Source organism: Coenobita brevimanus, chromosome 44 (assembly GCF_032717465.1).
Source record: "Coenobita brevimanus isolate Jiangsu-jjx chromosome 44, ASM3271746v2, whole genome shotgun sequence".
Lineage (NCBI taxonomy): Eukaryota > Metazoa > Arthropoda > Malacostraca > Decapoda > Coenobitidae > Coenobita > Coenobita brevimanus.
In genome coordinates this window covers 47,239,083-47,264,454 of record NC_136997.1, presented here as the reverse complement: position 1 = coordinate 47,264,454, position 25,372 = coordinate 47,239,083, and the positions used below count along the sequence as shown (strand labels likewise).

At 38.5% G+C, this 25,372-nt stretch overlaps 1 protein-coding gene across 1 annotated transcript in view; it reads right to left on the bottom strand.

The window, feature by feature from the left end:
• The window catches only part of trol (terribly reduced optic lobes), a 466,521-nt gene that overhangs the window by 39,966 nt on the left and 401,183 nt on the right, over positions 1 to 25,372 (bottom strand). The window contains exons 84-94 of the mRNA XM_080271051.1: positions 24,356 to 24,503; positions 23,217 to 23,397; positions 15,785 to 16,027; positions 15,096 to 15,196; positions 13,386 to 13,529; positions 12,496 to 12,693; positions 8,229 to 8,249; positions 7,212 to 7,217; positions 6,212 to 6,375; positions 4,812 to 4,908; positions 2,236 to 2,541 (exon numbers count right to left, since the gene is read on the bottom strand). Coding sequence (XP_080127177.1) covers positions 2,236 to 2,541; positions 4,812 to 4,908; positions 6,212 to 6,375; positions 7,212 to 7,217; positions 8,229 to 8,249; positions 12,496 to 12,693; positions 13,386 to 13,529; positions 15,096 to 15,196; positions 15,785 to 16,027; positions 23,217 to 23,397; positions 24,356 to 24,503 — 1,609 coding nt within the window. The remainder of the gene's footprint in view (positions 1 to 2,235; positions 2,542 to 4,811; positions 4,909 to 6,211; positions 6,376 to 7,211; positions 7,218 to 8,228; positions 8,250 to 12,495; positions 12,694 to 13,385; positions 13,530 to 15,095; positions 15,197 to 15,784; positions 16,028 to 23,216; positions 23,398 to 24,355; positions 24,504 to 25,372) is intronic.

Genomic DNA, 25,372 nt, shown 5'->3' with positions numbered 1-25,372 from the left:
AACAAAATAAAGCAACCAAACTGGTAAAATTGTACATAAGTAGATATATACATAAGTAAATATACAGAGCTGTAAACAGAAGAATGATGTATTTCAACACCACTACAACCTTGCCACCCCAAGCTGCATTCTTTAATATGACAAAACAAGCTTTGTTTACTGCTTTTAGCAATATTCTTCATAACGAGGAAAACAAAAGTTATAAAAGATAATATGTAATCAATTAAAGCTTCAAACAAATAAAATGGATTGAAATCTCTGAACTGTACATGTACACAACTGAATGAAATCCATTCACTCTGAAAGTTGTAGGAAGCAACCTGTCTGTGCTTAAAGGTAAGCAGCAATATAGGCACATTCACATGACTAATAGCTTAGCCACAAATTGTTTTTCTTATTCCTTATATAGAAAAATATGCATATGTAGATATGATACAGGGGTTAAACCCCCTGTCAAAACAAAGTGCACACCTCATCACAACAAAGCAATATTGTCTAGAATATTTTCATAATTTGAGTACAGATTTTCCTATTGAATCTTTCAAGAAATCATAAGCCCCCCCCCCCACAAACTTTGCACTAACTACCTATCAGTTCACTTGCGTTGGAACCACACTTCTCTCTCCATGCAGTTCAACACGTCTACCAGAAGTGGCAAAACTTTGATGCTTGGCTCCCAGTGAGATGCATCAGCACACAGACCTCTCCTTTAAGGCATTGCCTCTCTTTTGAATTGTCAATGACTGTACTAATGCCTTTTTCTAACCTGATGAAGACCCATAACCCCTCTCAGAGTGGTGGCCAAGTTGTTGTCACACCGGAGGTTCGATCTGACCAGTAACTAAAATGGCTCTACACTACTTCGCAACTAAAGCTCATCAAATTTCATGCAACTATGACTTAACATTCAAACTGTGGGAGTGATCCAGTCCCATCATGTGAATAAAATCACAAGTGTATGGAAAGACATTTCAACGGGGATCATGACAGAATTATTTTGTCCTGAAAATGCTCAAAGTTGCCCTGATTTAAATACTTACCAATGAATAAGCATAGTATATGAATATATGAGTGCATATAAAAATTTATGTTTAAGTAATATATATGTTTAAAAATCTCATGTTCAGATTTGTATTCACATGAATACTGACAATGAGTAATGAATATTTATCAGACCAACCAAAAATAATAATGTTAGATTATCCTTACATAAAGGAGAATACTGTTTTAATAATACCAGAATCTGAATAGATAACAGCACTCCATCAGAAGGATCTGTCCTGAAAAATCGGCTCTTGTCTTAAAAAAGATACATTTTCTACATCCTGAGGGGCTGCTGGTTCCCAAGACTCCCTGCCCTGTATCCCTATGAACAGAATGCTACTATAGTGTGCTGAAGCACTGCATAAAGAGGCAGATCTCCAGAAGCTGCACCATCCTTCATGGGTTCTGATCACTAAAGTGACCAACTGAACCACAACCAGGAGGCACCAGCATTAATCCCTCTCTCACCCTGCAGTCCTTAGGGCTTGCACCTCAGCTGGAGAGGTACAGGGCTGTTCTCATCCTCATGGGCTCCATCCAGTTGTTAATGTTATGGCCTAAGGCTCATCTGAACATGACCTCAGAGAAGTACAAGCTGAAGCTGCCCTTCTCCTGCACTCCATCCTCCTCCTTTAGGGGAATCAACAAGGAACTGAGGAATATTTGCACAACTAGGTATGAGAGTAATGGTTCCATCAGGTGAAGGTATACCTCTCCACCCTGTATTGAGTAGTGACAACCACATGGTCCTGTGCCATGAAGGAATGTCACCATTCCCCTTGTGGCACTGCTTGGAAGATCCTCACTCATAAGACACACTAAGTGCAGGAGATGGACACCTTAGAGCAGCAGCACTGATATAATCAGTTAATTCTACTATCCAGTTTTACAAATACCCCTAAGCTCCTTCCCTATCCCCCTAAAATGAGGGGTTGGCCAGCAGGATACAGGCAACTTCAGAATGGGCTAATGTCCAGATGACTCTGCCACCACCATACCAACAACAACAATATAGTACATACCATCTTATATCCACAGGCATCACTTTTTACATAATTACAATGCATCACTGTAACATACACATCTTGAGAAGCAACAGCACAAACAATATCACAAGACTTTTCAGCAGTAAGCATCACTCCCCACATGGAAGGAAATTCTTCTCACCAAGAGGGAGTCAGGTATACTAACTTGCTATTATGTCATCATAGTCACACCATTTCTCATCTGCCCCATCAGGGCAGTCCAGGATCCCGTCACACATCTTGGAATCAATGAGACATATTGTGGGGTCCTGGCATATGAATGTACAGGTGAGCTCCTTGCCTATTGTAAGATAGTAACCCTCGTCTGGAGTTGATGATGAATCTTCACCATCAATGAAGGTGTCATCCTCAACAGCATCAAAAAAGAGATCCTCCGTGACACCAAGGCCATTCAAATGAGGTGAACTGCTGTTCTTTCTCCGGGCATAGGGTTCGATGCTTTCTCCGAATGCTGATAAGGTACAGACTTTCCTCATGATCTTTTTCACCAAATAAAGTCATTAATGAAAAGCTCCCTATGCTGGTCTTAAAAAAAAATACAGTAAAGCATCACTACACTGAACCTTGTTAATTCCAAAGTTAGTTACACTGAATTCCGAGAGCTTATGAAACAACCCCCATGTATACTGAACAAAACGTTAATTCATTGACGTGACATGGCTGACAGACTAAATGAAAGGTAAATACATTATATATATATATATATATATATATATATATATATATATATATATATATATATATATTTTCTGTTCTGCTGTGTATTACAAACGGAAAATATCTTAATCTATGCAGACTTAAGGTACACAGTATACTGTACACCCACACAAAACTGAAATAAAACTGTGAACATCTATACAGTAATTATGTTTGGTATCCACTGAACAAGATTTAGTATATATCAAACCTGGAGTCATTACAGTTCCCTCTAATGAACACTGGCTATACTGTGAACCTTTCCCTCCAATAAGTGCAATATACTACATGTTTACTGTACAATTTTAACTTGGCAAATGTCCAACAGTTGTCAGCTTGAATATGGATTCCCGTTTGCACAGGGCTAATAATTAGCTGATTTCTGATTACTATGAATGGTGAAGACATAAGACTATATTGTCAGATAACAAAGCTTCTGTTCATCCTCTAATTATCTCCCTGGCAGAAGGTAAGTCACAGCCAGGATATAACAGCAAACAAAGATCTGTTGTTAGAAGTTCTCTCTTCTAGACTGCATAAGTAACAGTGTTATTAGGAACTGTTCCTCATGTATACTCAGTTCACTTTAACTAGGTATGAAATTGACATTGCTTTTATCTCGTGAATGTTAAGCTGTAGCAAGGGATAACTATTTGAATATGGTGCTTGTCATGAAGTTCTACGGAATAGGTGTTGAGCCTCAATGCTGCCATATTCTGCTACTGATCTGTAGGTAATATGCTTTAAACAGGATAGCAAGCCTTTGCTTGATGTGAAATTCAGACAATTCCCCTCTATGTTTATGATTAGAATGTGTGCAGAACCTAAAGCTAACAACAGTACAACTGCAAACTGTACTACTGACTCTCTCTTTTTCTTAGTCATACAACTCTTATCGTGTACACAATTCTGAAAAGTCTGCAGAGCTCCAAAGAACACATCAATGGGTTTCAAAAGTCACAGCTCACTGTCTTGCAACTGTGTATAATGAACTAAACTGACATTTACGACAGCAACTGTACTTTCTTACCAAACTAAATGAGAAAAAATATGTTACTGCCTAAGCAAACACTCTTTTTTAAAACAAAATGAACTATTGTATATAAGATTGCAATTTCATTAGCATCAATGTACATTCACTTTTATATAAATCCTCTCTATGCAATAACAGACTGCTTTATAACCTTGCACTGCCAAGAGCTCCTCAAGATCGTCTTCTCCAACCAATGGCAATGTCTCTTTATGCAGCATGGAAAAGAAATCACAAACATCAGCACATAAGGTATATGTGGCAGACTGAAAAATTCCTAAACCATTATACAATATACACTACAGCATCACGAATCACAGTACTTACCTTCCAAAACAGACAGATAACTGCAAAAAAAAAGGTACTCTGATGATCAAATACATATTAACTGCAATGGCCACAAAGATTGATCACCAAAGTATTTAACCATTCAATGTATTTTTTTCCTTTAAAAAAAAAAAGGAGGGGTGAAATTTCTAAAAATGTTTACAATGACACGTGAATTAGCCATTCTAACTACAGGGCTGTCCTAGAGGTACAGTACAGCATAGACACTGTAGCGACCTGGTGCCCTCTTGTGGCAGACAGTGCATCACAAGGGTCAGAATAACGTCTTTCCCCAGGGTAAGTCATGGCAAAATATGAGGAAGTTTGGCTCCTGGGTGGATGCTGCAGCTGCTCTACTCAAAAACACAAGTTATCACTGGAAGAGTCAGCCTGGAACTGAGCTGGAACCTCCACGAAACAACACTGTACCCTTAATTTGTACTTAAGAAGCACTGTGCCACAAAGTAAATGAATCAAATAACAGATAACTTTGCAAGTGAGCATGATATGCATCCAAGGTGGCTGATGAAAATATCAAGTTAAAACTATGCTTGAGTAGACTTAAGGAGCAAGATGAAGAGAATGGAAATACTGCTGCTAATGATGATAACAAAGATGATCCTGCTGTCACCAATGATGATGATGATGTACACAAAACAACTACTCACCATTGACAATAACTTCTGCCATGGCCCTGCTTGTGCCTACACGATTGACACCAGTGCAGATGTACTGGCCTGCATCAGTTGTCTTGATGCCTCGGAACTGAAGACGCAACAGAAAATAACTTTAGCTCTATTATGGTCCAAACATCAAAGTAAATTATTAAATAAAAAAAGAAGTGAGCAACTGACTACTTGCAAGTTCCAGACTACAGGGAAACCGAAAATATTGACATTCATAATTTTCTTTGTACAGCAGACCCTTGTTTTACGATGAATCGGCATGTGATAATCACTTATATGATGACAAAAAAGTTAGGATCTTTTTTTGATATATGATCACATTTTTGCTTACACAATCATTATGATCCTACATGAAGCATCACTCATCAATGTACGATCACTATTATTGCTTATATGACTGCTGGCACACAAGTTTGTAGTCATTTGTTTGTTCCAAGATGGCCTGTCAAATCAGTCACCATGAGGTGTGGTAGTGTCAAACGATTAAACAATAGTGTGGTAGTGTGGTGCTAGAGTTCAAACAGCAATTGAAAGCAAAGTAATGACAGTTTAGATGAGTTGGAAACTACTTTTTAGATTTATTTTTTGTGGTATGCAGCAAGTGAAGGGTAGTGAAGTGAAACCCTTCAACTACCAGTTTGGGTGTGTTGGAAACTTGTTTTTAGACTTTGCTGGGTGGGTGACCCATTAAACCTATGTTATAATCAATTTGATACATAATAAATTGCTATGGAATGGATTTTTCAAACACATCCTCCTCATAAAATAAGGGTATACTGCATTACCATAAATCACATGTAAACTAGATGGACATCATGTGAAAAAGTAACAGTCGGTCCCAGATTACCTCCTCAGAGTGTGCAAAAAAGTCACATATTACCCCTGTAGGTGTACCTGTCTTGGATTAGGATATCTTAGTCTTGTACATTTAAGGGTAGATGACTATAACATCATGGGTAGATTAAATGTACATTAAGGACTGGTAGATTAAAGCATCATGGTAATACATGATTGAAAAACACTTAGTCATTCCTTATGCAAGGAATTCACTCCAAGTGGGAAGCTCTAACCACCAGACCACCATATGCCTAAAAGGATTTCTTGTAACCATGGCATATATAAATGTTTTTTTCTAACCCAACAAAGATCCTTAAACAATTTTTGATTAGTTGATGGCCAAGTGTTGTCAGAATGAAAGGACAATCTGACTAGTAACTAAGGAGACAGAGTTTTATCTCATAAATAAGACTCACTGAATTTCAGGCAACAAAACTTAATGCCTAAGGTGTGGGAATGGCCCAATTTTGTCAGGCAAAAACAAACTGACAATACAAAATACACTCTATGAATGAAAGAGTTAATTCAAGCATGCCAGTCCGCACCATCAGCTCGCCTCCATTGATGATGACGGAAGGTGGCATGTAACCTGTCTCTTTGGACCAAGTGACAGTGATGGGTTGGGCCCCGGTGGCTGAACAACGGATATTCACTATGTCACCCGGTCGTACGATCTGCCGAGCTGGGTCCAGGGTGATGCGAGGTGGAGCTGCAAGTAGGAAAAAGACATACTGATTAAGTAAAAATGACTAGAGTGATGAGAGGAAGGGATGAGAAAGGGAAGAGGATACACACATCAAATCAAAACAGGAGTTATTAGGGACAAAAGTCTGCCTTATATATCACCTCTTTTTTGCCTAACATTTCATCTCTTCATTGCCTAATATTTCACCTTTTCTAATTCTCAATTTTCTCTGTTGGCTGAAATTTCTAGGTTGAAAGAGGACTGGTGTGTTTTTCTACCCTCATATATAAAAGTTTGCATTATATTTCACCTCTTCTAGTTCTCATTTTTCTCTGCTGGTTGATATTCTCAAGTTGAGAGAGGCCTGGTATGTTTTGCTGCCTTTACATAAAAAAGTTTGCCTTATATTTCATCCCTTCTACTTCTCACTTAGGGTGTTGGGCTATAGATAGATAGATAGATACTTCTCACTTTCCTTTACTGGCATATATTCCTTAGGTAAGAGAGTCTTGGCAATATTTTGCCTCTTCTGCTTCACACTATCTTCTGGCTAATATTGCTCAGGTAAGAGTGGTTTGATATGGTTCTCTGTCCACAGATGATTCTATCTAAAAAGATACATATGGGAGGTAGGTGACAGACATGCCATAAGTGGCAAAGAGACCTTGTAAAATAGTTGGCTAACTTTTGTCCCAGTTTATATAGTAAAAAGAAAAAAGAAAAAAAAGAGATGGGGGGGGGGAGTAAACTCTGCACAACATTTAATATACCAGCGATAACAAACTACCAAACACATTTAGTATGCACATGGACAAACAGTGTAAATATTCTGTACATTACTTTGGGTGGAAGTTTCTTACCTCGAGCTGAAAATAATCCCAATGCATGAAAGACGGAGACAAAAATTACAATCTGCTCATATCTATAGTATTTCTTAAAATGTACCTACTTATATTTGCACACAAGCTCAATGATATGTCAGTTACAGCAATTCTGTACTGCTAGACCAGTGGCTGCATTAGCTATTTCCTGAAACCCATTTTTCATCATTAAATGCCACTTCTTTGTACCAAAGGTAATTATCCTTATTTTATAATTATCCATCATTGTACATTAGCACCATATTAATCATTACACACTGGCATTACTGCTCTAGTCAAAGTGCTGTAAACGGAACTATTATACCCTTGCTTTCTCTCACCCTTACTAACTGAGGGTGGAATTAAGTCTTTGTGAAATATATCTACCTTGATCATTTGTGGCATCCAGTCCATCTGATGCTTTGTTTACAGTACTTAACATTTTTACTTGCTCACTAGGAGGAGACAGAAGTCCATTTTCATTTATGAACCCTACAATAGCAACATTCAATTATACTGTACATCCTCGTGGTGGAGAATGATAACTTCATGTGGTGGCAATGACATAACCAGCAGAGGGGTTGTACAAATGTCCTTCACCTGCCTCTCTATTCCCTAAAAAGAAAATGGTGGACTATGGGTAAAGGGCAACTTAACTTCCAGTACACTGGATCAGCCTGGGGCCACAGCAACAATTATACATCTTCAGTGGAAGCATTCTAGTCTAATTCAGTCCCCCCACACAACCTTCACTCTCTTGTGACGAAAGCTCTAATCATCAGGGACAACATCATACACAATACTGCAAAGCTTTGTCACTGGCTAAAAGATCCCCTCCTTCATGATGACAGTCCCTCAAGATGCAAAGCTCCTGGGCCTCCACGAAGACCTTTCCCCTACCACAAAAACCAAGGAGAGTCTCTCCCAAGCTGAAATAAAATTGTCTAAAGGTAGCCTGTACAAAAAAATACATCACTAAATTCAAGGGGATAAAAGAAACACTATAAAACAAAGTACCTCTAGGGGCGCATGAGTCTCCTGAAGGTAGCAGCACAGAGGGGAAACACCACATCAGCAACAACGAACACATGATCAAAGTTAAGAGCTATGCCAACACACACACACACACACACACACACACACACTCACACAAACTACAGTACAATACAGCACATCAATACAGTCTAAATAAACCTTTATATACTACATATTCAAGGAATTACAAGATTTAGAGGAACTGAGCAGGGTAATGTGCTTGATCTCATGTTCACTGATGATGACTGTGTGGTAGAGGATATAAAATTTGATAGCCCTGTAGGAAAAAGTGATCACGTGTGCATTAAGTTTCGTTGTAATGTTGAACTGAAGTTTAGGTATATAAACTATCCACTCACTCAATATAGTGCTGCTCTCAAGTGTCTGCCCTTTCCTCTTTTCCTTCATTCCTTCCTCTTCTGCCTTTCCTTCATTCTTTCCTCTTCCTTCTGCCTATGGGTGACTCTACACTGAGTGACAGGCCAAATGATTTCCTGTACACCAGAAAACCATTTACTATGCTGGATGTTAACAGTATAACCAAATTATGGCAGCTGGTGGTTTAGTGGGCAATTAAGGTGCTCCAATCAGATTAAGCCCGTGCAGGTTTATATCAAAGGGGTGGTTGGGGTTTATTGCTCATGTAATGCCACTCAGGGATGAGTGAGGCTGGTCACTCTCATCTTAAATGTCAGGACCAACTTGCCTAGCCCCGGGCTCCTATGCTCCTCATGTGGCAACACAAGCTTAGGTGATGAATGAATGAATGAAGTAACAAGTATACTGTACTTATATGAAACAGGCAACTATCCAGCCATGCGAGAAAAGTTTTATATTGACTGGAGGGAATATCTGAACACTACAAGTGTGGATGATATGTGGAATAGATTTAGAACTAAACTTCAAGATGTGATTACTGAACACATACCATGCAAATTATTTAAAGACAGAAGTGTACACAGAAGATATATGAACAGAGATTTATCTATGTATAAGAAACTCTAGAATATGACTGAGAAAAGGCAAATGGTTATGGGAAGGGCTGAAATAATACATGAGAGGAATAATGTAGATGGGAGAGAATACTTAGAAATACAAAATGAATTAAGAAGAATAAATAAACAAGTGAGAAAAGAAACAAGAAGAGGGATTAAAGCAAGAGAGAAAACCACTGCTCAGAATGTAAAAAGTAACCCAAAAATATTCTGGAAATATGTACAATCCAAAACAAAGACTATTCCTGGAATTGCAGAGCTGTATGTGGGAGATGAGAAGAGCAAGAGAAAAAAAATGATCAGGAGAAAGCAAAAGTATTAGCAGAGTTCTTTGCAACAGTGTTTACAAGAAAGCTACTGGATGATCTACCAGAGTTAGAAATTAAGGAAACACCAGTGGTGTTAACTATGGATATATCAAGAAATGATTTACAGGAGGTTTTGAAGAAAATAAAGAGAAAAAATCTCCAGGGCCAGATGGAATTCACTCAAGAGTGATGCTTGAGTTAGCTAAGGTACTAGCAGAGCCACTTTGGATTATCTTTAATTACTCACTGACGAAGCATCAAGACCCCAATGATTGGAAAAATGCTAATCTTAGAGCAAAATATTAAAAGGGTGAAAAGAGTGATCCTAGCAATTACAGACCAGTTAGTCTCATAAGTGTTTTATGTAAAGTTATGGAGACAATTGTGAGGGAGATAGTTATGAAGCATATGTTACATAATAACCCTTTTAGTAAAAAACAATTTGGATTCCTATCAAGAAGGTCAACTGTGTTGCACCTAACTGAAGTACAGGATAAATGGACAGAGTCTCTGGATAAAGAATGTGCTGTTGATGTGGCTTATTGTGATTTAATGAAAGAATTCAACACTGTTTCTCATAGAAAGTTGTTATTAAAACTAAGGAGTTGTAATATTGCTTGGACCTATTTGAATGGATTACTTCAGTTTTGTGTGCTCAGATGCAGTGTGTAATTGTGAATGGGTAAGAGTCAGGAATGTGGAATGTTCTGAGTGGTGTACCTCTGGGATCAGTTTTGGGTCCTCTGTTATTTGTGGTTTATGTGAATGACTTGCCAGAGGCAGTACAACACAGTGATATACTTTTGTATCCAGATGACACCAAACTGTTCAAAGAAATCTAGAATGACTGTGAGAAACTTCAAAAGGACCTAAAAAGAGTGAAAAGATGGTCACAGAGATGGCTTCTCAGGTTTCACGGTCAGAGGTGTTGCTGTATGCAGACTGGAAATGTAAGGGAACAGAAGTTTAAATTACAGGATGGAGGAGGAATTAAAGGAAGTAGATGCTGAAAAAGATTTGGATGTAATAACAGACAGTATTCTGAACTTTGAGGATCATTTGGCTGTGAAAATTAATAAAGTGGATAGACTGATTGGAATTATGAGAATTTTTATAGCACTAAATTAAGCTATGTTCAATGCATTATATATAGCTATGGGATGACCACACCTGGAGTATGCGAATCAGGTATGGTGTACACATAAGATAAAAGATATAGGAACCACAGAAAATGTCTAGAGAGGGGCTACAAAGTTAATTCCAAGTCTAAAAGGTTTGTCATATAAGGAAAGATTACTAAAATTGGATTTACCAACATTGGACTATAGAAGAGTCCGAAGGGATATGATAGAGACTTATAAGATACTGGAAGGAGTGTATGACAGGGGTGTATGTGAGGGATTGTTCGTGGTGCAGCGGAGCATTAGTACAAGAGGACACAGTAAGAAGATTTTCAAGCAGAGGGCAAGACTGGATACTGTAAAAGGAAATGTGCTTTTTGTAACTGTGTGGTGATATCTGGAATAGTATACCTGTGGTAGTGGTTAATGTTGAGTCATGTTGAGTTTTGAGAAGAGATTGGATAGATCGTGAAGGAATCAAGAACTGAAATTTGATTATAAAGCACAAACTGAAACTAGCCAGCATGTCCAGCAGTCTGACCAGGGATGTTGTAATTAATATAAATCTAGAGCTGGAGTCACAGACCTAGAGGATGAATCTCATCCAGAAGTCTTCTGTGTGTATCTGTGGGTAAGTTCAACATTTTTTTGTCCAGACATGGACAACATAGCTCCAGTACCAGTAAAAAAGAAAGTCATAAAGTAAACACTTATCAAAACAGTGTGTTTGCATTAACAAAAAAACACCATAAAAAAACAAAATATACTGAGACAAAAACAGTTACAGGGTACTTCTTTTTATATGAAACACATGGATAAAACAGGGTCTTTACTTAACATGAAATAATAATCCTTTAGCTTCTCCATAAAGACCAATCTCGGCCTCTACATCTGCCATGTGAAATCTATGTATCTATGACCAAATGCCTCAATCCCTGAGGGGGTGGCCATGAACACATCAACATTCTACCTCAGCTTAACCCTATCTTCCACCATCAGGCTGCCCTTCCTCCTTTCCATACCACTTTTACTCACATACCTCTCCACTCCATATCTTCACTTGCTCCACATGGCCAAACCATCTCAGGGTACTTTTCCGAACACTTTCCATCACAGCCACATCAATACGATGCTTCTTAAACTGTAATCTGGACCAGGTTTCACACTTTTGCAACTTATTTCATAATTCTCAGTGACAAATGAAGAAAGTACTGCGGTTCTACATCCTTTCCATACCATTTTTTCATGACATGCATGATATTTAAGCATTATGCCATTGTTACACCTCAGCACTCAAGATGCAGAGTTGGCATTTTTAGGCCAAGTCTGAGTAAAAACAAAGTATACAGTACAGCCTTCCAGCACATCCACAACTGTACCACAACACTTCCAAACTTTCTAATTTGTCTCTCTGTCTCTCTGATGAACTCCGCATGCTCCTCTAAAATATGTGAAATACCATACTATGCTATAATTACCCAAGGACATTATCAGCAGGGCACAGCTTATCTTGGACTCTGATCTGTCGTAACCCTAGCTAAAAACTTTGTTGAGGGTGTATCTGAGATGAGGTATGCTCTCTCACTCTCTCTCTCTTATGCAAAACACATATACAAAATAATACACAGCAATATAAAAGCTGCTGTATCTGTTCCTGTTACTAACCCATAACCCCGACAGTTGTACACATATGGTGAAGATGGTGCCTGTAATCCTGTCTGAGGTCACCCAAGGATATTCTCCTAACTCTCTCTCACTCTCTTTCTCTCATAAAAGATAATATACGAGAACGGCAATTAAATGGTTATCTCTTCCAGTTACTAACCCAGAACCTCAATAGTTGTATATATGGTGAAAAGGATGGAGCCTGTGAATCTGTCTGCGGCCACACAAGCATATTCTCCTGATGCACCTTCGTCTACATTGGACAAGAACAGGATGCCACCTCGGGTCACTGTGCCTGGAGGGAGTGGTCGTCCATCGCTTCGCCGGAAACTGAATTCGAGGTCCGTTACATCACCATCTGTGGCAGGACAAAGTAAATTAGTGTTTAAATTTAACACTGTTACTGTCACCATCATTATCATCATCCTAATCATTATTATCATCATCATCATCATCATCATCATTCACCTCTTCTTCATCATTATAATCCATCTCTTCATCATCATTACATTACTATATTCTTCCTCCTTATTATCATCATCACATACCATCTTCCTCCTCCTCCTCTTCCACCTCTTCCTCCTCCTCCTCCTCTTCTTCTTCCTCCTCCTCCTCCTCATGATCATGATCATCATCCTAACCTCTTTTTCCCAGCTAAAGATAGGGTACTGCAAGGTCCAGAAAACAGGGAAAGAGGAAGTAAAATAGTGGGAGAACTAATTGCAGTATTCCAAATTAAATAGGCCTATCAAATAATAATTTTTTATTGTAGTTTAAATTATTATGATGCATCACTGTAAGTTGTTCTTACCCTCTACATTCAGAAGAAAAGTTTATCAAACTAAAATAAAGGAACAGAAGAGAGTAAGATGCAAAATAAAGTGGTAAGGAGGAGACTAAACAGAGAGCCTGCTAGAGATTGAGCAGCATGGACAGCTGTCATCAGGTGACCAAGGCCGACAGATGCAATCATGCTGGAGCCGTTATAACTGAAACGAGATGAAACGAAGAGTGAACAAACATACTACACACCAAACTCATTTTCCTCACCTGTGGTCGAGCATTCGTATTCATATGACCCTCCATAAGGTACATAGACTGGCTGGCTTGGTCCCGTTCCTCCAGGTGGGATATCAGGTACTTTGCCAGGTAGCACATCCTGGACCAACAGCTGTATTCTCTCCTCACTCACACCTGGGGAATAAATTAACGTAGTGTCATCATCATCATCACCATTATCATCCATCTCCTCCTCCTCTTCCTCCACCTCCTCCCTTTCCTCCTCTTCCTCCTCCTCCTCCTTGATTTATTCTCATCATCATCCATCATCAATTTAGTGTCATCAACATCATCATCATTATCAACATCCTCCTCCTCCTCATTCCTGATTCATTCTTGTGACCTGAAGACGATTTTATTTAGTTTTGGGAAGACTCTTTGTAGTGAAGAGATGAATAAAGACTATATCTTATCTCTTTAGTCTGTCAAGTCTCTCTAAATCTGAATAAAATTGTCTGGAGATTGCAGGAATAAAATAAAAATTATGTCAATGGACTGAAAGGTTAACAGAAACTTGGTAACTCTAAACTCTAGTGCATTCATTGTAACTTGGCCCAAATTTTTTTCCTCATGCAGTTTATTTTACATAGCTAAAGGAAAGAGTAAGATAATACTGTGACTGCATAGTTTCCATAGCACTTCTTTAAGCCTATTATGATATTCTAGTGTTAATCTATTATTACAACTTAGTTTGCAAGATGGAAAGATGACAGTTTTAAGCCAAGTTTGAGTAAGAAGAGTATATCCAAACAGCCATCATTCTCAGGCAGGAAATTCAGCCATAAGGAAATAGAGCCAAAGTCCAAGCTGAAACTTGCATACTGTTACAAGTCTCATTACACATTTTAGATTTTTTTTCTCCTAACAGCTTTCAGCAACAGCAAGGAAATAATTAACTGGCTTTAACACTTGATTTAACTCCCAGTCCATAGATAACATCAGCTTTTAGCTCATATTCAAATCCAACTAACCAAATAAAGATGTACAGAAATACAAAATGATATTGATAATATATGTTCCTCCACTTTACACTCACATTCCTTCCAAATTCCTCATCCACTCTCTCCTAACACTCTCTTACTAATCTTTTCACTTCTCTCTTTGTCTCTACATATAACTTTCTCTTTCTTCTCTCAACTTCCTCCATGCCTCTGCTTCCCATCCACTCACTATATACTTGTATTTAATATATTTTCATGTGCAATCTCTGTTGATATAAAAAATAGTACTGTATAATATTTTTCCAACAGCAAAATTTCTAGCTACAAAAACTCAGTGACAACGGTGAGCTGTGCAAAAATATTTCATGGGTAGGTGTGTAATGCTATTTCCAAGACAATGATGTACATTTGATGGCATTTTGCAATGGTCATTATATTGGCCATATTGCTGCACAACAAAACCTGTTTTGCAACCTCCTGCTGCAGTCCTTGGGTTAACATTTAAAGAAATATTGAGATGTACTTGGATGGGTGACCGCCTGGGAACACCAGATGCTGTTGGCATCCCTACGTGTCAAGTGGGGTTGGTGGAGGATTAGTGCCCCTCCCTGTAAAACAATTAACTCTAAGCCCTTGACCACCCCGTTTGGGATACATGGCGTCTGGCAATGGATGGATGGAAGATGCAAAATAGAGGGGTATGGAAGAAATGTTAACTAGCATCCAAACTGCACCACCAGAATACCATCTCATGACTCACCAGCAGCATTCCTGGCTGAGCACTGGTATGTTCCTTCGTCGGCCTTGGATGCTCGGCCAATCTCGTACACTGCCATACTGGGGCTCACTGATCTGCCAGGTCTGTGGAGGTTAGAGTGAAATTCAGACTCACTTTCTCTCACACAAATATGCATACAATAAAAAAATTATTCATTCTCTCTCTCTCTCTCTCTCTCAGACACAAAAATGCACAACTATACACATGCATACTATCCCCCTGCCTACCACTCTTTTACACACAGACACACATACACATGCATAATGGTAATGGTTCAATTATCTAACCTCTCTAACTCTGGCAACTACTTGATGACCATTTCCTCTTGCTACCTTGACTATCCTCCACAGCCAGAAAGTATAACCGCCTTTACATAAGTCCTTAAATTACACTTTTTCACATTTTCTTTTTTTGCTGATAAGTCCATAATGAATTACAGACGGCTGCCTAAAAAAGTTCCACACTATCTATAATGAAGATTTGCTCACTCTGACCAGTTCACAATGTCAGTTTCATATGATAAACAGTATTTTTTGACAAATATTTCTGACAGTGAGAACTGTCTCTGTATGTAAATGTATCCATACAAATATTTCAGTACTTTATCATTTGGGCACTCTAAAGATCTTTCATACAAATATCTCCAACACAAACCACTTGACAATGCTTACAAGCTCATTGGGAAGTTGACCTCAAGCTTCTCCCATGACACAGATGGGGCCGGGTCACCTTGCGCAGAGCACTCAAGTCGCACTGGTTCCCCGATCCTTACAGTGTATGGGGAGGGACCTGGCCGGATGCTGATGGTAGGCATGGATTCTATCTCTAGTATGGCCACAGCAGTCACGGACCCAGCATCATTCTCAGCAGTGCATGTGTATGATCCTTCCTCGTCTCCCTGCACTTGGTTGAACCTGAGAAGAATTAAAAAAAAAAAATAATGAAGTACATTTTTTCTTGAACACATTCCTCTCTCTTACAAAGACCAAGCATGACTCTCGGCAGTGCACAAATATGATCCTTTCTCATCTCCCTGCACTTGGTTAAACCTGGTAGGAAGCAAAAAAGACAGAGGTACATTCTTTCTGTCATAAATTCCTTTCTCTCCTACACTATCCCGGCATCATTCTCAGCAGTGCAAGAGTATGATCCTTCCTTATCACTGTGCATTATTAAACCTGGTAAGAAAAAAAAAAAAAAAATGGAGTGTATTCTTTTTCTTACACATTATCTTATTCATGGATATTATGATAAAACAAAGACAGGCATTTTTTTTTGTACACGCTTTGCTCTCAGAAATATTTCTGATGATGTAATGAAAAAAATGAAGGAGTGTGTTCTTTTTCTTAAATATTCCTTATTCTCTTATATATTTCTTCATGATAAAATACCAGAAAGGGTGTCTGTTATTCTGTTAAACAACGTCCCATCTAGGACAAATATTGATTAGAGTATTCTCTGATGAAAATGATGAGAAATATTCTAAAACAAAGGGAAGAAGCCTTCAAGATGAATTAATGAGATTCACCATTAAGGAAAGAAAAGATCCATTTAAAGGTAACTGGAATATATACTCTGCAGTGTATAGTTCAGAAATAAACCACTCCAACAGGAGCAGAATTGCCTTCTCCTAAAGTATATACTATACTAAAATATAGTACATAAAACACACACACACACACACAGTCAGTTTTCACTAAAGAAAAGGAGCTTGTGGAAGGGGAGGGAGTGATTAGAAATGTTCCGGTGATGAAAGATATAAAAGTGGAGGTGCAGGAAGTGTACAAATTACTGGAAACTCAAGATGTAAGGAAAGCCCCAGGACCTGATGGAATTTCTAATTGGGTACTGAAGGAATGCAGAGAACAACTGGCGGATAAAATTCACAGCTTAATTGTATGCTCACTGGAAGAGGGGAAAGTGCCAAAAGAATGGAAGAGGGCAAATGTGGTACCAATTTACAAGGGAGGAAACAGGGAAGAACCCCTGAATTATAGACCAGTGTCTCTAACCAGCATGGTCGCAAAATTGTGTGAGAGAATCCTGAAAGACAGATGGATAAAATATCTGGAAGAGATGAATATTTTGGCTGAATGTCAGTTTGGATTCAGAAGTGGAAGGTCATGTGTTTCAAACTTGTTGAGCTTTTACTCAAGAGCGATTGATGTGGTACAGGAGAGAGATGGTTGGGTGGATTGTGTGTACTTAGACTTAGAGAAGGCCTTTGACAAGGTACCTCATAAGAGACTAATGTGGAAACTAGAATATATAGGAGGACTAAAAGGGAAACTTCTGGAATGGATAAGAGACTTTTTGAGAGACAGACAAATGAGGACAGTAATAAAGGAAAAGATGTCTGGATGGAGGGAAGTAACAAGTGGAGTCCCTCAAGGCTCAGTGTTGGCGCCAGTAATGTTCCTGATTTACGTAAATGATATGGTAGATGGAGTGAACAGTTATGCGAGTCTGTTTGCTGATGATGTAAAGATCTTGAGGAAGATAGAGGTTGAGGAGGATTGTAAAATACTGCAGGAGGATTTGGATAGGATACACAATTGGAGCCGGACGTGGGAAATGAAATTTAATGTAAAGAAATGTAAAATATTGGAAATGGGTAAAAGTACCAGGAGACCATCACTGAATTATTTTTTGGGTAATGAATTAATCACAAAAAGGAGAGAAGAGAAAGATTTGGGAGTGCTGGTCCAAGATAGTTTGTCACCAGAAAAGCACATTAACAAGATAGTTGGAGAGACTTATAAGCTCTTGACTAACATAAGAGTAGCATTTCATCATATGGATGAGGAAATGATGAAAAAATTGATAGTGGCCATGATCCGCCCCAGGTTAGAATATGCAGCAGTAGTTTGGTCCCCACACAAAAAGAAAGATATAAACAAGATTGAGAGAATACAAAGAACAGCAACCAAGATGGTCCCCAGTCTGACAGACCTGTCATACAGAGAGAGGCTGGAAAAACTGGATTTGCCTTCGTTAGAGGAAAGGAGAAAGAGGGGAGACATGATTGCGGTGTTCAGGACCATGGTGGGAGTAGATAAAATTGACAAAGAAGATCTGTTTGTATGGGATAAGAGAGCAACAAGAGGACATGGAATGAAATTGAAAAAGTCAAGCTGCTTGAAGGATATCAAGAAATATAGCTTTCCTTACAGAAGTATAGACTTATGGAATAGCCTGGACAAAGAGATCGTCCAGTCTAAAAACTTAAACGAGTTTAAAGTTAAATTCGACTTATTGAGAAACAGTGACGGAAACCCACGAGCATAGTACATTCCGTGTATATCACAATTAGGTATATTCTTAAATATTTAGAACGACTCAGACAAAGAAGTGGTGCATGAGAAAAACATTCATGTGTGTAAAGGTAGACTTGATAAATGTGGATATGGAGACAGGACAACACGAGCATTGCTCAATTCCTGTATACTACAAATAGGTAAATACAAATAGGTAAATACACACACACACACACACACACACACACACACACACACACACACACACACACGAACAGCCGGAGAGAGAGGACGTCCCAGGCATCGCTCCTAACCTTGAGTAGTTTCAGGAATTTTGTCTGTCCTGTCTCCTAGGGTCTTTCTTCAAATTTAAAATAATGAAAGTTAGTAGACTACCAAAAATGTAAAGATTTGTTGGCAATAGTATACATGAATGTTTGTGGCTTATTCGGTAACAGCTGTTTAGGTACTTTACCGGCACGTTAAACATGGCCGAAAATGTAAACAATGAGGGAATGGAATTTCAAGGATTTGAGGCTAATACTAATGTCATGGACCTGGTGAAAACATTAATTATGAGGATTAGTGAACTCGAAAAAAAAGTAGAGAATCTAGTGATAAAGGATGTGTCAGGAAATACGGAAACCACCATACAGCCTAATCCAGTCCAACGAAACAGCCAATGAAGAGATTAGGAATTTGAAGAGGGAAAATGTTGAACTGAGGAGGAAACTTGAAGAGAGTACTAATAAAACGGAGAAGGTGAGTAATGTATTAGAAGAACACAAGGCAAAGTGGGCACACGTAGAAGAAGAACAGAAAGAAGTGGTCAGCTTAAGAGAGATCATCCAGGAAGAAAGGGAAATGAACAAGAAAGAAATGGAAGAAAATGTAGTGAAAATACTGAAGAAAAAAGAGAAAATAGTGAGAGAAACTGTAGAAAGGAACAGATGTGTGGTAGTATTTGGAAACAGGGAAGAGGAAGAAAAGGTTAGGTTCGCAAGACTCGAGAGAGACACGAACATGGTGAGAGGAATATTAGGCAAGATTGACCCCGAAGGAGACAAGTGGGTAAAAGAAATTGAGGAAATAAGGAGGATAGGGCCTTATAAGAAAGGGGAAACAAGACCAATGAGAGTCAAGTTTACATCAGAAAGTGTAATAAATGAGATACTTAAAGTGACCTGGAAATTAAGCAAAGAGGCGGGGATGGAAAATATTATAATAAGAAAAGATCTGAATGAAGAAGAAAGAGAAGTTTTAAAATCATTAAAGGAAGAAGTAAAGGAAAAAAATGATAAGAGGACAGAGGAAGAACGTAATACTTTTTTTTGGAGAGTATTGGATATGAAAGTAAGGAAATGGTATTTAAGGAAATAGAAGTGAAGGAAACTAGGGGGGATGGTTGTGAAAGATCAGAAGTTGAGGAAGTGGTACAGACAGAGAGTAGGAGAGAAGAGGGTATTAATAATGTCAAAAATAATTTGAAGGTGATATATACTAATGTTGATGGTTTCATATCGACAAGGATCGAAATTAATGATTTCTTGAGAGAACATGAACCTGATGTCATGTGCTTTGTAGAGACCAAATTAAGAGAAGATATTGATGTTCATTTGGGAGATGGTAAATACAAACTGTGGAGAAAAGACAGAAAAGAAAAAAAGGGAGGAGGAGTGATGATAGCAGTGAAGAACAACATCAATGTAGATACTGTGGAAATGGGAGAAGGCAGGGCTGAAGTGATATATTATATGAAATTAGAAACTGGAGAGAATGTTAAGAGAGATATGGCGGTAGTGTATGTTCCCCCAAAGACGAGAGCATGGAAGGATGACGAATACCATGAGATGTTGTTAGATATGGCTAGCTACTTGCAAAAAATAATTGAGAAAAGCAATAATATAATTTTGGTGGGTGACTTTAATTGTAAAGAGGTGAACTGGGAGGAATGGTACTCGGGAGGCGGCGAGGATTCGTGGGGTACTATGTTATTAAATATAATAATGAATAATGTGATGACGCAGTGGGTCAAAGAAGAGACACGGTTTCGAGGTGAGGACACACCAGCAAGGTTAGATTTACTGTTCACCAAAGAACCCGATGTAACAGAATCATTGGAATATCTCTGTCCTTTGGGAAAAAGTGATAACGTGGTCATTGAGTTCCAGATGTTAATAGGAAACGTCGAGCCAAGAGACGAGCTTCATAGACAGGGAAGATACAACTTTGGCAAAGCAAATTTTACAGGCTTGAGAAACTTTTTTGAAAATGCAGATTGGAGAAAATTCAGAGAAACAAGAGAGATACAGAGGAAGTGGGATATCTTTCTAGACCTCTATAATTTGGGAGTGGAAAAATTTGTACCAAGAGTAAGAGGGAAAGAAAACAGGAAAAAGGAGTGGTTTAATAGAAGGTGTATGATAGCCAAAAAAGAGAGAGATAAGGCGTGGAACAATTGGAGAAAGAGAGGTAACGACAGAACAAAGGAAGAATATAAAAGAACAAGAAACGAATACACAAGAATACGTAGGGAAGAAGAAAGGAATTTTGAAAAAGGTATAATTGACAAATGCAAGGATGAACCCAAACTGTTTTATAGATTTGTTAATGGCAAACTGAAACAAAAGGAAGGAATCACCAAGCTGAAAGTAGATGGAGAGGTCTTTAAGGATGCGGCAATGCAAGCAGAAATAATGAACAAACGTTTCCAGTCAGTTTTCACTAAAGAAAAGGAGCTTGTGGAAGGGGAGGGAGTGATTAGAAATGTTCCGGTGATGAAAGATATAAAAGTGGAGGTGCAGGAAGTGTATAAATTACTGGAAACTCAAGATGTAAGGAAAGCCCCAGGACCTGATGGAATTTCTAATTGGGTACTGAAGGAATGCAGAGAACAACTGGCGGATAAAATTCACAGCTTAATTGTATGCTCACTGGAAGAGGGGAAAGTGCCAAAAGAATGGAAGAGGGCAAATGTGGTACCAATTTACAAGGGAGGAAACAGGGAAGAACCCCTGAATTATAGACCAGTGTCTCTAACCAGCATGGTCGCAAAATTGTGTGAGAGAATCCTGAAAGACAGATGGATAAAATATCTGGAAGAGATGAATATTTTGGCTGAATGTCAGTTTGGATTCAGAAGTGGAAGGTCATGTGTTTCAAACTTGTTGAGCTTTTACTCAAGAGCGATTGATGTGGTACAGGAGAGAGATGGTTGGGTGGATTGTGTGTACTTAGACTTAGAGAAGGCCTTTGACAAGGTACCTCATAAGAGACTAATGTGGAAACTAGAATATATAGGAGGACTAAAGGGGAAACTTCTGGAATGGATGAGAGACTTTTTGAGAGACAGACAAATGAGGACAGTAATAAAGGAAAAGATGTCTGGATGGAGGGAAGTAACAAGTGGAGTCCCTCAAGGCACAGTGTTGACGCCAGTAATGTTCCTGATTTACGTAAATGATATGGTAGATGGAGTGAACAGTTATGCGAGTCTGTTTGCTGATTATGTAAAGATCTTGAGGAAGATAGAGGTTGAGGAGGATTGTAAAATACTGCAGGAGGATTTGGATAGGATACACAATTGGAGCCAGACGTGGGAAATGAAATTTAATGTAAAGAAATGTAAAATATTGGAAATGGGTAAAAGTACCAGGAGACCATCACTGAATTATTTTTTGGGTAATGAATTAATCACAAAAAGGAGAGAAGAGAAAGATTTGGGAGTGCTGGTCCAAGATAGTTTGTCACCAGAAAAGCACATTAACAAGATAGTTGGAGAGACTTATAAGCTCTTGACTAAGAGTAGCATTTCATTATATGGATGAGGAAATGATGAAAAAATTGATAGTGGCCATGATCTGCCCCAGGTTAGGATATGCAGCGGTAGTGTGGTCCCCACACAAAAAGAAAGATATAAACAAGATTGAGAGAATACAAAGAACAGCAACCAAGATGGTCCCCAGTCTGACAGACCTGTCATACAGAGAGAGGCTGGAAAAACTGGATTTGCCTTCGTTAGAGGAAAGGAGAAAGAGGGGAGACATGATTGCGGTGTTCAGGACCATGGTGGGAGTAGATAAAATTGACAAAGAAGATCTGTTTGTATGGGATAAGAGAGCAACAAGAGGACATGGAATGAAACTGAAAAAGTCAAGCTGCTTGAAGGATATCAAGAAATATAGCTTTCCTTACAGAAGTATAGACTTATGGAATAGCCTGGACAAAGAGATCGTCCAGTCTAAAAACTTAAACGAGTTTAAAGTTAAATTCGACTTATTGAGAAACAGCGACGGAAACCCACGAGCATAGTACATTCCGTGTATATCACAATTAGGTATATTCTTAAATATTTGGAACGACTTAGACAAAGAGGTGGTGCATGAGAAAAACATTCATGTGTGTAAAGGTAGACTTGATAAATGTGGATATGGAGACAGGACAACACGAGCATTGCTCAATTCCTATATACTACAAATAGGTAAATACAAATAGGTAAATACACACACACACACACACACACACACACACTATCCTCTACCCTCCAATGAACTTTCTATTATCATCATCATCTCCCTGACCTCTTTTTCCTTCTAGGGATGGTGCTAAACAGGGTCCTAAGAGCAAGGTAAGATAAAATATTGTAAAGATCTAATCAATAATTTGCCTAGTGAACTGAGCCATGCACTCATTTACTCAGCATTCAAGCCCAAGGAATCCTGACTCCACTTCACAGGAAAGATGATTCACATACAGGTATGTTTATCAGTCTTAACAGACAGACTTCCAATTTCTTATCAGACAGAGTCAATTTATTGACTATTAAGTTAATAGTAAATAAGTTTACCTGATGACACCTCCATTAAGTAACTCTGTGTTGGGTGTGAAGGGCCGTCCATCAGTGCGTGACCATCGGACAGTCGGACTGGGAATTCCAGCTGTGAGGTGGCACTGGAAGAGGGCTGACGCTCCCACCACAGTGCTCTGTCTCACCTCAGGATAAATCTCAACCACTGGCGCCTCACGTCCTGGCAGGAACGAAAGTTTATCGAGTACAGTAGTTAGTTAACAGTGATGAGTATAATGGCTTACACAGTACAGAACATGGAACACTGAAAGAGGTAAAGATGACGGCAGTTAATTAATAGTGATGAATACAATAGCAAACACAGTACAATGGAGTACAAAGGAAAGCAAATAGCAACAGACTTTATGGTCCTTTTGAGGCTGTTTGTTACAAAGCAGACTATGACTATGAGATCTAATTCTACATGATGAAGGATAAGGATAGTAAAGCAAGAAGTTGAGCGGTACAGGAAAATAATCAAAGAAGAAGGGAATAATGACAGTAGAAGATTAAAGGTAATGAATATAATACCTTACATACAAAAAGAAAAACATTAAAGGACGAAAAATTGACTGAACAGTTAGTTACAAGTGACGGCTTTTTATCACTGAGAGTACAGTAAATAGGGATATAATTTTACAGTACTTATTCACTTTATTTAGCCTAAAAGTCACTTTACTTAGCCTAAAACTGCCATCTCTCCATCTTCAATACAGCGTTTTAACACGAGATAAAAACAAGGATATGATGCTAGTCACCAAGTGGTATGGGAAGCGTGTAAAGCCCCAGTAATACCGTATTCTGGTATTGAGCAATGTGATATAAGTTGGAAAGGGATAAAAATTTGTATCAAGTTGAATGAACTATTGTTGAAAACTCCATTTTTTCCACCATAGGAGGCACTTCTCTGCATCAAGGAAGACGGTCCAAAACTTTCCAGCACAAGCCTTAAAAGTACAGTTAAATCTAAAATGAATATCAAATCAAGAGGGTCACCAAATGTATGTTTAAATCTAATGTCACTTTCAAACAGGGAGGGTCATCACACATACATAAAATATCTAAAGTTAACATCAAATCAGGAGCTGCATCAATGTATCCTTAAATCTAAAATTAGCATCAAACCAGGAGGTGCTCACTTTCAACCTCAACGATGGCAGCAGCCTGAGCAGACCCGCCCTCATTTGTTGCAGTGCAGACGTACATCCCTCGGTCATTCACAACAGCATTGGTGATCCTCAGAACCTCCCCATCTATCTGAACACTTGGGCCTAAGTTCTCATTTACCTGAAGGGAGGAAAATTCAGGGGTGGACTAAAATACTGGTATATACCTTACACTGTATTTAAAAAAAAAAAAAAAAAAAAATCATCATAACAATAATAATAATAACAAAAACAATGATGATCATAATAATAATAATAATAATAATAATGATGATAATGATAATAATAATAATAATAATAATAATAATAATAATAATCTATCTCTCAATCTATTACCAGATGCCTTAATCCTGTAAGGGATGGCCACAAACAAATCGCCTCCATGTTGCCCTGTCCCCTGCCAATTCACTGCCCTAATAATAATAATAATAATAATAATAATCCATCAATCATCTAATTCAGTGTTACCCCGGGCTGAGCAAGTTGGTCCTGACATTTAAGACGAGATTGACCTGCCTCACTCATCCTTAAGTGGCATTATGTGAGCAATAAACTCCAACCACCCCTTGGATATCAACCTTCACTGGCTCAATCCAATTGGAACACCTTAATTACCCACAAAAAAACCACCAGGTGCCATAATTTGGTTATATGGTTACCACCTAGCATAGTAAAAGATTTCCTGGTGTGCAGGAAACCATTTGGCTTGTCACTCAGTGTAAAGTCACCTACAGGCAGAAGAAGGTGGAAAGAATGAAGGAAAGAAAGACAGAAGAGGGAGTCTAAAGTCAACCGTAGGCAGAAGGACAAGGAAAGAACGACAGAAGAGTATGGAAGGAAAGAAGGATGGAGGAGAGGAATGGGCAGATACCCGAGAGCAGCACTACACTGAGTGAGGGGATGGTGAGTATCCCCATCTACCAAAAAAAAAAATAAATAAATAAAAAAAAAAAATAAAATAATAATAATAATAATAATAATAATAATAAC